Source organism: Corvus brachyrhynchos, unplaced genomic scaffold (assembly GCF_000691975.1).
Source record: "Corvus brachyrhynchos isolate BGI_N302 unplaced genomic scaffold, ASM69197v1 scaffold302, whole genome shotgun sequence".
Classification (NCBI taxonomy): Eukaryota; Metazoa; Chordata; class Aves; order Passeriformes; family Corvidae; genus Corvus; species Corvus brachyrhynchos.
The window spans coordinates 1,962,150-1,976,730 of record NW_008237244.1 but is presented as its reverse complement, the minus strand read 5'-3'; the positions used below and the strand labels follow the sequence as shown (position 1 = coordinate 1,976,730).

Here is a 14,581-nt window from a genome sequence, read left to right as displayed (position 1 = left end):
CAGCAGGGAAAGAAAAATATGGTCATGGCAGCACCTTTGCCCTTGGTGATTTCATATCTGTGCTGGTGTCAGGAAACCGGTATGTGGGAATACAAATCTTTTAAGTCACTTGGTGTCAATTCTGAGTCTGTCAAGGGGCCAGACTTGACTGGGTTTTTACTTCTCGTAGCTGTTGATGTAATCAGCAAAGCAGAAGTCAGTGTTTCTGATGATATACCAGCATGTCCTGACCTGTCCCCATACTAGGAGAGAAAGATCCACAAACTTTCCCTAGGTAGGAGTCCTACACTCTCCAGGCTGCTCTCTAACAGGAGGGCTTACCTGGTGCTTATGGTTTAATTGAAAAGCCTTTTTTGTCTGAGCTAAAATGGTCTCAGTGCAGAGCTCACCAAAGCATCGTATCTTCCTTCTCATCTTTTTTTTTTAAGTGAAAAGTGTGCGTGTGTTTTTGGAATAATATGAGCTTTGATTTTGAGATAGCTTGGCCTAGCTTGATATTCAAAAGATAGAACATAAATAAGAGGGCTTTGCTCCTGACTGGTGTGCCCAAGAACTAGAAAAGAAAACAATTCCTACATTTTTTCTCTTTGGAACTTTTCTTTCTGTTCACAATCAGTCTCCCAAAGAAAAATAACTCCTGGCATCTGCGACCTAGACAACACTGATAGAGTTACATTTTTCTAGTTGTTGCAGTAGAGCAGTCTGAAGCTGCAAATGCCTGACAGTTGCATTTACCTGACCCCATGCCTGGTGTTGTTCTCAGGTTCCCAGAGATAAAAGGCTGTTGTCTGTTAACAAAGTGAGTGATAATCAAGAAGACCAAGATAAAAGGTACGGTATTATTCAAAATCATACACCCAGCTACTGAAAGTGTTGATCAGTTGTGAACTGAAGGAACTGTGATAGCCTGAGGGGTTTATGGTTTTCTTTCAAAAGTTGAAAGAATGAAAGCTGTTTTGGGACGCACATTTTACTCCTTTTTACTTTTAATTGATTAGAAAAAATGGATAGTATTCTCAAACATGCAGTTTGCAAAGTAGCAGAGTTTCGCTCTCTGTTTGTATTTGGTGGTGTTGTTTTGCTGCTGCTGCTGAGATTAGTAAAATCAGATTATATTGACAGTTGGCTATTGGCTGTTTTTCTTTGTTTTCTTGTTGTAGGGCAAAAAGTGAGTAGTTTGACCTCAGTAACCTCATTTATAGAGTCTTATTTAACATAACTTAGGGTCTGCCCAGCAAATAAAGTATCTCTCTTAAAATTATTTGCTTAGAATGTTTTTCTCGCTCCTCTCAGATTTCAGCTTTTCTCTGTAGGCTAAAAGTGACTTGAGTCAAAAGAAGCTGCCTCCTACTATTAAGACTTGCAAACAATAAAGAGTGCATATTTTTGTAGAAAGAATGAAGTTTTTACATACTGGAAGGTATCTCCGTATAAAATTATGATGCAGATGAGCCACACAAGGTTTATTTCAATGTAGCTAATTTGTGACAGCCTTAGATGGTCTCCACCAGCTGCTCACAAGGTGAGTGTTTCAATAGGTAGTAGTATAAATTTACTGTTTCAAAATAGGCTATGAAATTTTTTTTGAGGGATAGTTTTTCTTCTACAAACACCAGAGAAATTCCTAAATTGAGTGTGATTGACAAAACTGGCCTTCAGTGGAAAGCCAGGAGAGAGGAACTGTAGTGTCAGAGCATTTTTCCTGGTTGAAAACAAAGCAATGTTATATCTACTAAAAGTTTTATGAGTTAACAATTTTATGTCAGTGCACTACTATCAGCAATCAGATTGCTTTCAACAGCAACTGTGGGTAAATGTGGGAATGCTGCTGAGGTTACCTTGCAGCCACTATAGTTACTGATCTACTCTGCTACAATGGGATTCCTGGGTTTGCTCTTTTAAAAGAGCATTGGTACCAGAGTTAAGCAAACAGTAGTGGCCTGTCAGCAGCCTGAAAGAACATGCCATCAGCGTATGATTTTTGCTGTTGATATTCTGCCTATTTCATGTGCAAAATATCTACTGTGAGTAATCCATACCTTACCTTACACTTTATTCTTATTTTGTCTAAAGGCTGTTGCACTGCTGGATTGATTTTTGCATCCAAATTATAAGCTAAGGCAAGAGCAACCCTGGATACCCAGAATTTATTGCAACAAGTCAAATCAAATGTGTTCTCTTTCCCCATTTGTTAAAGAGCACTGGACCTCTCTGCTTGCCTCACAACTTCTTTTGCCTAGTATTTGTTAATGTATTACTTTTTATGGCAGTGGCTTATCAGAACTGAAAAATCTCCTTCCCTGACATCTAAGACCGTTAAACTATTTAAGGAGGAGATTTCCTCTCTCAGGACAGTTCATAACATTTTTTGGTTTTGTCTCACAGAAATTGTCTTAATACCACGGAAGCTCAGAATAACTTGAGTGGGGGAGAGAACCGTGTGCAAGTCCTGAAGACAGTGCCAGTTAATCTCTCCTTGAACCAAGATCCTTTGGAGTCGTCCAAAAGGGAATACAACACAAATGTGTCTGGAAGCTCAACGCCCATCACAGGGACCGCAGTGACTGTGGTTAAAGCAGAAGAATTCACCCCTGTTTTTATGACCCCACAAACACACTATGCAAGAGGAGAAAACGAGGAACACCGAGGGGTTATCTTTGAACCATATGAAGTGTCCAACATTGCTCCCCACACAAATTATCTCAAAGATGACCAGCGCAGTACTCCTGACAGTACCTACAGTGACACCTTCAAAGATGGAGGAACAGAAGTAAGTTTTTCACCTCAAATTAGCATCTAAGAACTCAATAAAAAGCTGTAAACAAGATTAGGGTATTTGAGCTTGTAAACAAGATAAGGAGATTTGAACTGTCCACAAGAGCCATTAGAAGAACAGTGATGCTTGTTCAACAAATTAATTTCTACTCCTTGCTGTATTCCTGTCAGGCTGTGCTCTGATTATAGGGGAGCATCATGAGGCATTTCAGAAGACAATTTTAAAGATGTTTATTGAAAATTCTGAGAATAATAAATATTGATTTTTGTCTTTGGAGATATTGTGTCAAGTAGAAGATAGTTGTCATTCTGAAAGAAGGTTTATTTACCATTAACAAGATCTGCCTTCAGACCTCTTTGTAACAGTAAGAAATAGGGACCACTTTGTAACAGGGAAATTCTAGATGTTCTTTTGGAAGCGCAAATGAGTAGCAACAGCCTCTGCTGCTGGATAAACCCCAGTAATTTATTCAGAAGCTGTTTGTTGCACTAAGCTCTATTCTGCAACACAGGCAAGTGAGAAAAAGTGGCAGAATTAGACTAATAGAGTGGATAGAGAATTCAAGAGGCAAAGAACAACAGCACGTATATGTACAGGAATGAAGAGAAGAAAGATAAGGAGAGCTCTGTCTAACTATTTTACAGTTTTACTGAGTCAAAGAAATTTTACAGTCAGCTTTAGTATGGTCAGTACCCTCTGGCTGCTTTTGCCTGCTGCAGAATAATGCAAACAAGCTGGAAATGTGGAAAGGTAAAGATTATTTAAAGTTGACAGTACTCTGCAAATAATTAGAGAGATTAGATGGTACAGCTCCCTTAGGGTTTTTCTCCTCCCAACTCCACAAAATTGTAAACATAGCAAGAGTATAAGGCAGCTACATTAAGGCTGAGCTGCCCTGATTGAGTGTATGAGAAATTTACTGTGTGTTTGTGGACATGTATTATAGAAAAATAAATTTTCTCCCTGAGCAGCACAGATCCAGGATGTCTGGAGGTGAAATCTGTTTTCAGATATACAACACGTGTAGGTCAACTAAATGAATAAATAATGAAGACATCTAGCTTCCCATTGTAAAATCAGTAGGATCGAACCTTGGATTGGAGACGCTGCTCTGCATTATCAAATCACATTATTTCAGCTATTTTCAATTGTTACTGGTAAATGGCTCTTCTGGTACCATTCTCATGGCTTTCCCTGGGGTGCTGTAGCAGAGTGATTCCATTACACTGATTTTTTTCTGGGACATGCTGCTGAGAGGTTCCCAAACAGTTCATCTGCTCTGTGCAGAGAGCTGTCAAACATCCAAACTTGTTAAATTTGGACGTAAAAAGGAACTTGACATCTATATGTTGGCTTTGCATCCCAAATTCTGTGTTATAGTAATTTTGTGAAAATGGTAATATATTGTTACATGTTTTTAAAATTATTGGTTAATAACAGGGTGCACTACTTGTCATCTAGGCTTTCTGTGCAGTCTGTGGAGAAAGAATCAGTTCAAATCTGCTTGCCAAAAGTAGGCGGAGTGGTTTTCTAGGTGCACTGACTCCCCTCCATCTCCACCTCCCCTATTAACTCTACAGGGGATACTAAACAATTAACTTTAGGTCCCCAGCCATAGTTGTTAGGTGGGGCGTGTGCCACTGTTGGTGTCCTTCTAACCCCAACTGTTCACATGCATGTGGCATGGGAGCAGGAAGAGCTTTGCCACCATGCTGCAGCCTCACTCAGCACTGAGCCTGTCCCTTTGTTTTTTCTCAACTGCCCAAACCCCAGGATGTGCTTTGCCTGGCTGTGCTCTGACTGCTTCTCCAGCTACTGTTGTTTAGGCACAGCTTGATGCAGCAGGTGTGGGGAGACCATAAGGTAAAATGTCAAAACATACCAAAAGAAACTTAGGCTAAATTAGTATTTAGAAGTAGGAATGCAGCAGTTCTTACTAGTTTTCCTAAGTGCTTACAAAGTATTTCCTAAGTGGTAGTGAGAATGACTGGGCTTGGATTTGCTCTAGTACTTAGAAGCATTATAAATACGTATTTAGAAATGGTTTCAAAACATTTGTGGAGTGACTTAGTTGGTTATACTGAAGGAGTGCTGAGTTTTTATAGATCACTGTGGTAGTGAACACTTTGGTCAATCACGTGCTGTATTCTTTGGATACAATTTTAACAATTATATGAATATACCGTTCTCATCTCTTTCATTTTCTTGATTAGCTGTGCTTAGTTTGTTAGTTCTTTATAGTGTAAACAAATTATTTGAGGTTAGGTAAGTAAATTGAGCGTTTTTTACAATGACAACTTCTAACCTTCATATAAAATGCAACTAGCATATTAATATTCACTCGAGTTTTTAGGTATTTTGAGTTTTAATTTGTTGATGGTTTCTTTTGTGTTGTCTTTAGATAAACATAGTTACACTTTTTTTGGTATTTGCCTTTTGATTGTATCAAACAGTGTTTAATTGGTCTTATTTTTCAGAAGTATCGGAGTGTGTCAGTGGGGGCTGAAGAATATATTTATGAACAAACAAGGTATGGCATAAGCTTTGCAATGTGTTCACTGGCATCAGGCAGGAATGTACTGAGGAGTAGCTGCCTGTGTCCTCTTCCTACCCTTCCTTTCTTCACCCAGGGGTACCTGCAGGGCTCCCTTGGTGCTGCCAAGCACCAGTCTCCTCTTATTCTCTTGCTCATGTTAGCTCTTGGATTTGGCCAGTTTATATCTTCACCTATTGCCTTTGCTCAGCATTGTTTTAAATTATTAACTCCTCTGAAGCCTTCCTGAGATACTCAAGATGAAAACTGTTGAGAGGTTCCCCAGATAAAAGAGCATAGCTTTGACAGCCAGGTCATGAAAAATCTTTTCAGGATGGCAGAATGCACAAGTCAAATGTACAGTTGAAAAGCTTCAAGAAAAAGCTTCAAAAATTGAAGTTTGAAAAGAATACTGTTCTTCCTAAGCACAGAAAAATGTGTATGTAGCATGGGCAAACACTGCAGAATCCCTTTATCTAGTAAAGACTAGATAAAGGGACTAAAGTTTTTAAAGCTGATGCTTCATTTCATGCTTGGGAATGGTTCTGTTTATATCTGAGAGATTACTCTCACTTTAGAAACAGGAACATGCCTACGTAGTTTTCGTGGATTAGGCAAATGACTGCGACTGTGGCGAAGGTTCCTTACAGCTTGATATTTTTTCTGAAGAATGTTAAAACAATCATTAACTGCAGTGAGCTCAGAACTGAGTCATTATATAGGCAGAAGGTATGAAACAGATATTTAGCAAAGGCTGCTCACTTACTACACTGAACATTTGTAAAATTGAATCCTGAAGCATTGGTGGTGTTAACAATTCTCACACATTTAAGTATTTTGTGCTATGGTCCAGGTCACGTTAAGAATGAAACTTTTGAATGTACATTAAGAAAACTCCCAGAAAAGATGTATTTAGTTTACCTGGAAGTGGAAGGCTCAGAAATAAGAATTTCAGATTGAAAAAAGAAGTGGTGAATATGAAAGTAGTCAGAAGTCTGCTAGAAGATCCCTTAGTGACTACGCAGGGGTTTAGTTGAGACTCATGGTGAGGTTCAGAATAGTATGATAATAATACAAGTGACTGCAATAAGTTTTAAGAGTGAGAGTAATCCTTCTGGTCTAGGCCATGCTTTGATTGCCCACTGGAAACAAGAAGAAAACTCTCAAATGGTACTGCAGAGAGGCTCCAAAACTGGCCAAGTGCAATGTGTCTGGGATTTACATTTTTTGACTGAAACATACAGAATGCCAGGAAACAGAAGACCAGCCTGTGGCAGATTGTAGGCAGTTCTGTTAAGGCATTGTGTGTGTCTGACTTTGATCATTCCTCGTTAGTTCTTCTGCCTGGTTTGAGGTTTTAAGGCACATCTCCCAGGGCACTCAGTGTGCTTTGATGTGTCATGAAGTGGTCTTGAGCACACAACCTGCAGTCCCTTTGTGTGACACTAAATCAAGGCTGTGCCCCTACCTGTAATGGGTGGTCTATCCGTAGGACAAGTGGTGCAGCAGGGTGGATGCTGGGTCTGCAGCACTGGTGGTGTAGCTCTTCCAGTCCACTCAGACAGGTCCACACTTGCCAGTGGTGGCAGTGCCTCTGTTCCCCTTGCACATGGGACGGAGGGGCTGGGCCAGCACACGCCACAGCGAAGGGGATGACGTGCCTTTGTGCTGCCTTCCCTCTGCATGCAAGAGTCTTCATGGTGGCAGCAGCTGATGGTGTGGAAGCACCAGTGCTGTCATCGGTGGGTTGGATAGGTATAGATGAGTGTTTGCTTTTTATCTTAGTTTTGCTTTGATTTGTAACTTTTAAGCAACTAGAAAAATGGCTGGATTTCAATTTATAAGCTAAGAAACACTTAGATGTTGTCTTCATTTGATTGAATGATTGCTACTAAACTGAATAATTGATACTAAACTATCTGAAACTTCTTTTGGATGGAAAGACTGGATCTGTTGGGTTTTTCTACCTTTTCTTCAAGTGGGGATTTAAATGTAATTATTATTTATGTATTTTGTTGTAGGTTTTTTCCCCCTTGGATAGTTAAAATATTTTTTGTTTTCCCTTTATTTCTATATTGCTATGGCAGTACTATGATGATCCAGAGTATTTTCTTGAATTATAAAGTCAAGGATACACTGTTGTTTTGGACCAACATATATCCTCCTTTTTGTTCTGCTCCAGCACTGCTTAAATACTTTGCTGAATTAGGACCTTTGTGAAAATACTTCCACCGTATCTCCAGTTCATGAGGACTCCTTGCTTTAAGGTTCCTGTGCAGTTTGAAAAAAGATTTGGTGTTTTTTATTTTGTTGTTTTTTTTTTTTTTTTTTTTTTTTGCAAGATCAACATTATTTTCATTTAAGAGAATGTGAGGAGCTGCAGGCATCATTTTTAGTGGATTATTGTTCAAGCCCATTACTGGAGGAGGTGGCTGAAGAGGCTCAGCTAACAGTTCACTAGTTAATGGTGCCTTAACTTTTCATGGTTTGGGAACTGCTTTGAAATTGGAAAGTTCTTCTGTGAAAGGAGGGTCTTTTTAAGATCTAAAATTTCAACACAAGAGCAAACTGTTTTTCCCTGATATTTTTCTAAAGGGAGATTACTTGATTGAAGATAGAGCTAAATGTAGGCACTTCATTCAGTCTGACTAATTTTGAAAAGAAAGCTTATGAAAACCTTGATTTGCATGTTGTCTTTAAACAAATAAACTTATTGTCCCTTCTCTTTATATTCCTTCTTTGAACTGTGCTGAAAGTAGCAGTTGGACTTTCCGTTCTCTGTGTCCGTCTTTTGCAACACATTTTATTCTGGTTGGGAATTTTTAAAAATTATTATTTATTTATTTCTCTTTCTGCAACACTTCTAAGTTTAAATGTCTGTGGAGCTGATGATTTCTTTCAAATCATACTGAATCCCCTTCTGATAGTTGGCACTGTCATTGTGGGGTACAGAGTCTTATACTTCATAATGGTTCCTTTCAGAGGAAGTACAGATCTAGCCTTGGATCCAAGAGACTTACAGTCCAGATAGTTTTATGCTTGATTGTGGGACCTGATGAAGCCGAAAAAAGAAAACTGCAATTTTAAATTGCCATGTGACATTTTCCTGGAATTTTGTTATTAGCTTCTTATGCCTTATAAAATGCAATAATTGCATAATAAAAGAGAAAAGGAGAAAGTGATATGGATTTTGTGCATATTTCTCTCCTTGTCTTTTCAGCAGCACTTTTCAGTATACGCTAGAAGCTACCAAGTCTCTGCGTCAAAAGCAAGGGGAAGGACCCATGACCTACTTGAACAAAGGACAGTTCTACGCCATCACCTTGAGTGAGACGGGTGACAACAAATGCTTCCGGCACCCCATCAGCAAAGTCAGGGTATAGTCCCATTTCTTTCCTAGGTGGGAATGGAGCTCTGCAGATTGATGTGGTTGTGGTTGATTGGCTTTTAATTTTTTTTTTTTTTTTCTTGGGGGAAGGACAGAGCAAGCTTATTCTCATGCTCACTGTAAAGGTGGGAGAGAACCCTATTGATGGTGGTAACAAATGTTTTGCTGTCCAGTTTTTTCAGAGTGTGATCTTATGAGTTAATGATATACATATCTGCCTCAGTTTATGGTTTGGCAGAATGGTGATTACACAGATACTACACTTGACACTGGTGAACTTATTGCTGTGATTAAAGCAAAGAAGTCCAAGATCTGCCACACCTACTGTGTAGTCCATCTTCACTCACTGGTGCACTTCATAAGCTGCTTTCCAATGCATTTCAGAGAAAACGTGAAAAGTTGAATCCATCCTTTGTGACATAAATTGTAAATTATTTTCATTGTGTGTGAGCTTTCACTTGATATTCACCCAGAAGTGTAATAAAATGAATGATTTGCATTTTAGATTCTATGTGTAGAACTGTAGTTTGTGTACTCAGCAACATCTACCTGGTGAATAGGCCTCCTGATTTCCTTGGTAATATTTTTGAGTTAACAAATCCTAACCCAGTAACCTTGGAATGAACAATGAGCCCTGTAGATTTTACCCTGAAGCTGGCAGAGCTGCATATGTATGAGGCTGCAAAAGTGTTTGCATCCAAATACAAGAAGTACTTCAAAAAATGTTGTGACTTTAGTCGAAGGAACCAATGAAAGTCAATGTGAGCAGAGAAGGAGACAACAACCTGTATGCCACTATCATACATTAAGTTTAGAGAGACTCTTCATAAACAGAAGCAATGATTTGGAAACCTGAATTAGCAGTTAATTTTTAGCCTGGTTTCCTGAGGATACAAGGCTGTTGGCTGAATCTGATGTGAGACTGCTCTGTTGCTACACAATGTCTTTCCCTGCCACCCGTTACTTCCCATTTTGTGCTTCCAGCTCTAGCAATTGTAGAGCTGAAACTGGAGTCAGGAGCTCACTGGTCTGACTGAAAACCAGTCCTCATATGCCTGGTTTAGTGCACTGCCACATGAGTTTTGAAGCTGTGGCAGCAGAAGGGTGGAAATTACAAAGGAGAGTTGAGACCACATCCTTCTGGAGGATGTAGTTGACAGAAGATTGTGAAACCATGTGCAACTTTCCACAATCATGTTCTGTTTGCCAGGGCCCTACTCAAGTGACTGTTGAATTTATTGCCAGTTCCATCCAAAGCAAATAGAGGGGCAAGAGGTTTTGATGGTATTAAACCTCTACAAGTTCCCTGTAAGTGGCTCATAGAGGAAAAACGTTAGTGCTGTCCTTGGTGGAAAAGCTAGTCTGCATGGCTAGCGCTGGTTAGTGCATCAGCTGGCCAGCCACACATGCCTGATGTCCACCCAGTACATACAGGCATTACTCAGGACTCCTCCACAGTGTGTGCTGCCTCGTGTCCATGGAGAGGCTAGCTAGACATGGAAGATGTGGTGATGGTGTTCAGCTTTTATAGGTGGAATGTAGAAGGTCACAGAGTACATGAAGGGTTATGCTGGTGACTTGTGTGGAGGGACACAGATCATGAATCTATTGTGATCCAGCTCCTCAGCTTATAAAACATCTTGATGGTGGTTTTTTTGTGCTTAATGTCTCAGAGTTAAAGAAAGAACAGGATATTTAAAAGTGAAGTTTTTGTTCTCTGTGATTTGTTTGCACTTAATTTTAACTGATATGATCATTCTTTCATTGTTTTGTGTTGTTTTGCTTGCCGACAGCAGGGCTTTTTCAAAAAGCCTATATTGCTTGTGTAAAATTTTGCATAAAAATTCGATCTGTTTCCTTTGAGTCACAATTTAACAAAGGGAATTCAGAACATGAATTGAAAACCTCAGCAAAACTCAGTAAATAGTTACACTGAATTTTTTAAATACATGTATGCAAGAGTCCTGTTCCCAAGAAGGGTATTTGGACTGTGTATGCTAAACTGAAAATGTCCTGCCTTTAGCCAGAGAAGATGACTTTTAAAAACTAAGAATATGATTAAATTTGATTTGGACTATCAAGAACATAATCCTGGGCCTTGCATTATTTTACAATTACATTTCTGCTGCCCTGAGTCTTTATGTACATTGTAATATTGGACTGATTAAAACCCTTCAATCTTCTACGACCAAAGTATTAGGAGAGGGTGGTGACTGGATCAGAATTAGAGGCATATGGGATATTTTAGTTTTTGTGTTCCTGACTATTAATTATTTTAACTAACGTGACTTTGGTGTTGTTTTTCATAGAGTGTGGTCATGGTTGTTTTCAGTGAGGATAAAAACAGAGATGAACAGCTGAAATATTGGAAGTACTGGCATTCCCGGCAGCACACAGCTAAACAGAGAGTCCTTGACATTGGTGAGTGTAAGAAGATCTCCAGATATTTCAGGGAGGATTTCAGATCTGGAAAGCTCTGTGCCTTGCACAGGAATATGGTGGAATATATTGGCAATGGCTGCAAGGCTTGTACCACAGTTTCTAGCATTGGCTCCTTCCTGCTAGGACTATGGGGTCTATGGTGCTGGATAGGGACCATGCAGAAGGAATGGTTCTCAGTAGTTACACAGAAGAGCTGCCCCTTGCATGTATATTTAGTGGTGTACCACCTTCTGCAGTTGGGACGCCAAGGTCTGCACCTCCTCAGGCATGGCAGAGTGTCTGTTCCCTTTATTCTTTCAAAGGCTGATCCAGTCTTTGATCCAGGAACAGTTATGTTAGCTAATTGGTGTGGGATTGCAGCTCAAGAGTGAAGATGTCATCACTGTGGTGACTGCAAAGGAGTGTGCAGCACTCCTACACCCCTAGAGTTTGAGTCTTGTCAGTGTCAGCAGTGAGGGAGAAGCAAGCTCTGGTGTGCTATCCTGAGAGACTTGTTTACCGTTCATCCCATCTAAAGTATTTGCAAGCTCATTTCAGCCTCAGCTGTCCTATCCACATGCTTGGGAGATTTTAGCAGAGGAAGAGCACGTACTTGCTGCCAAGGAGCCTGAAGTTGAAGTCAGTGGCAGTGTCTAGACATCAAGCGCTTCTCCCCTCCCACGTGCAGTTTACACATGCAGTCATCTGCACAGATTCCAGTCAAAGGAGTCGGCAAGACCAAAGCAGACAAAGTCTATCTTGTTTTGACCGCCTGAGGGAACCAAACCATTGAATGGCAGGAATGAGAAGGGGCAGAGAGGGGGGTGAAACCAAAGTGGGGTTACTTGTAGAGAACATTTGGAGATTTTGGGGGCGATTGAACTGGGTGATCAGGGAATCAGTCCCCAAGTGGTCCTAATCGCTGCAGTGCCTGTAGATTTTCAAATGCTGCAGTTTCCACTGAGGCCTGGTGTTATTTGAGGTCAAGTGTATTTTGTCCAAGCAGCTCTTCCAGAATCTTGTCTCTGCCTCTTGTCTTATCATCATTATTCTGGCTGAACTGTTTCATTAACTTCTTTCTTTCCCTTTTTTTTTCCCTCCTTCCCCCCATTTTCTTTTCTTGCCCTTTGGGGTAGCTAAGGCAGTAAAACCACCACCCCAGACCAAATTACTTTTATCGTGACACATTAAAAGAACAAGCAGGCCACGTCACAGCTGTTTCTGAAGGCTGCCTGTTTTTTTGTGCTAGTCCCTACAAGCTCGTGGTGGTAATGCTCATACCTTTGAAAAGTATGTGCTGAGGAACTCGCTCCACTGTAGTGCCAACACCCTCTGACTCCACTGCACTTGTGGTGTCCTGGCACATTTCAGTTGCCTTACCCCAACAAGTTAACTTATGATACGTATTCTGTGAAATAGCACTCTGCAAAATAAGTGTTGTGCATGAGCTGTGTGTTTACCTGTGTTAAGGTGAATGTCTTTTAATTTTCCATTAGTTTGAGGTGAAATAGCTCTGCGCTGACTTTTGAGGCACTCTGGCGCATATTCTTTATTTGGACTGCAAACATGAGCAAAGCATGGTGTAGTAAGACTTACTGATATAGCACTTCTTGTCAGATACAAGAGCTGTAAGAGCATGGTTCACCTCAGTTTTCAGAAAAAAAAGACTTAGATGTTGCTCAGTAGTGTTTTCTTGAGAACAACTGAAATATAGCCATAGCTCTTACAAGTATGGTATTTCTGAAGTCCATTTCATTTTCTTTGGCACTTGCATTATGGCTTAACTGGCTTATTAGGCCAGAATGGCTCCCAGTTATTTTTCCCATACAAGTATCAAGCTGCATTTAGCAAAATCTTCTAGTTTTATCATCAAATGATGTAACTGAGCAACTTAATCCAAATTTGAAGTTGGCCCTGCTTGAACCAGATAACCTCCAGAAGTCCCTTCCATGCAAAATTATATTGAATGGCTCTATGAAGATTTCCCTTTACATTAAAAATTCAGATCCCTAAAGGAGTCATCTAAATACTGAGTTAATGTCCAGGCCTTGTGTAGTTAACAAAGAAAATTAAGTGTCTATAACTCTGCATCACCTGTTCCATAGATGTTACTCTTATTTTGATGTTTGTAGCATGTTTAATATCTGTGAATCCTTTTTAATTGTTTATGAATGCACTTTTAATCTAGAGCATGATGTGGTCCTTAGTAGGCAGAGGATCGAATTAATTTGGGATGCTCTAGTTCTGGGCTTCAGCTGTTCAGCTCTCAGATGGGCAGGGGGACTGTGTTTGTGCTGCTTTCCATAGTGGCAGGGATCTGTCTGCTTTCTGGCCTGCAGTTATATTCTGGAGATCAGAGGAAATAGTGGCTTGCTTCTTCACTCCAGACACACAGGGGTCACTGCTTTAATTTGTTTTGTGTACTGGCTGGTGCACCTCCTGGGAGGAGGGATGCTTGAATGGATTAGGTGCAGTGTCAGGTCTGAAGATGTGTTGATATTAATAAGATAAGCATGTACTTACATGTATGCAAGTCCTTAGTGCTTGAGGAATGAACCTGAGGGCTTGACACTTACTAAGCAAGAAGGCAAGGTATTTTCCAAAATTTAGGCTATGTACTGTAATGGATTTTTCTGAAGGAGTAAGGTGCTTGTTTACTTTTTTTAGCAGGAATAAGGGGGGCAGGGGGAAAACAGTTGACTTTTTCATGGTGCTGTGATATTGGATCACTAGCTTTTTCTTTTAAAAAATGTCAAATAAAGAATACAATACTTAAGTGCAGTGGGTACTGATTATTTAGAATAAGTACAATAATTTGACATACTGGAACAGGTTCAAATGTGAAGAGCGGGTGTGGAAGCTTTGTGCTCCAAAGAAACTTACCCTTGGTTTTTTTCAGGATAGTTTGTATTATTTATGTGCACAATGCAAAAGTATACAATGACATGTAATGCATGATTAGTGTTTAACATTAAAAATTTGCCATTGTTTAATACGCAATTTTTGCAACAAAAGAGGAAATAATTCCTGTGCAGCCATTTTTTTTTGCATATTGAACAACCCTGATTTTCTCCTTCTGGTAACTCACAGCAGGAGAAGAGGAAAAATTGTAGTCACTCTAACAGCTTTCAAATATTGTGAGGTGTAAATGCTTTCTTAATGAACTGAGGATCTTTCTTTAATTGCCTGTAAATTGAGGGGAATAGGATGCACCTCTGCTTTTTAAAAGCATGTCACATAGACACTCGAGATTTGTGTTTGGCAATTAAAGGAGAGGCATGTGCTCAGATAAGGGAAGGGTTGGTGGGATGTGAGGCTCTGACAGCCTTTTAGGATAAGAAAACATGTGTCTTTACAAGACATCTTGTTCATGTCTTTCCAAAGTGCACCTACACAGCACGCCCATATGCAGCAGTCAGTTGCACGAGGCACTTTCTGGTGAATCATAAATTTAAGAGGTGGG

General features: G+C 39.9%; 1 protein-coding gene across 7 annotated transcripts in view; it reads left to right on the top strand.

The window, feature by feature from the left end:
• Positions 1-14,581, top strand: part of GRHL2 (grainyhead like transcription factor 2) — a 68,524-nt gene that overhangs the window by 15,100 nt on the left and 38,843 nt on the right. For 5 of the 7 annotated variants that reach the window (XM_017730342.1, XM_017730343.1, XM_017730341.1 and 2 more), the window contains exons 3-7: positions 764-831; positions 2,386-2,770; positions 5,254-5,306; positions 8,530-8,686; positions 11,007-11,118. In XM_017730342.1, coding sequence (XP_017585831.1) covers positions 764-831; positions 2,386-2,770; positions 5,254-5,306; positions 8,530-8,686; positions 11,007-11,118 — 775 coding nt within the window. The remainder of the gene's footprint in view (positions 1-763; positions 832-2,385; positions 2,771-5,253; positions 5,307-8,529; positions 8,687-11,006; positions 11,119-14,581) is intronic. The other 2 variants (XM_017730339.1, XM_017730344.1) reach the window with 2 other exon arrangements.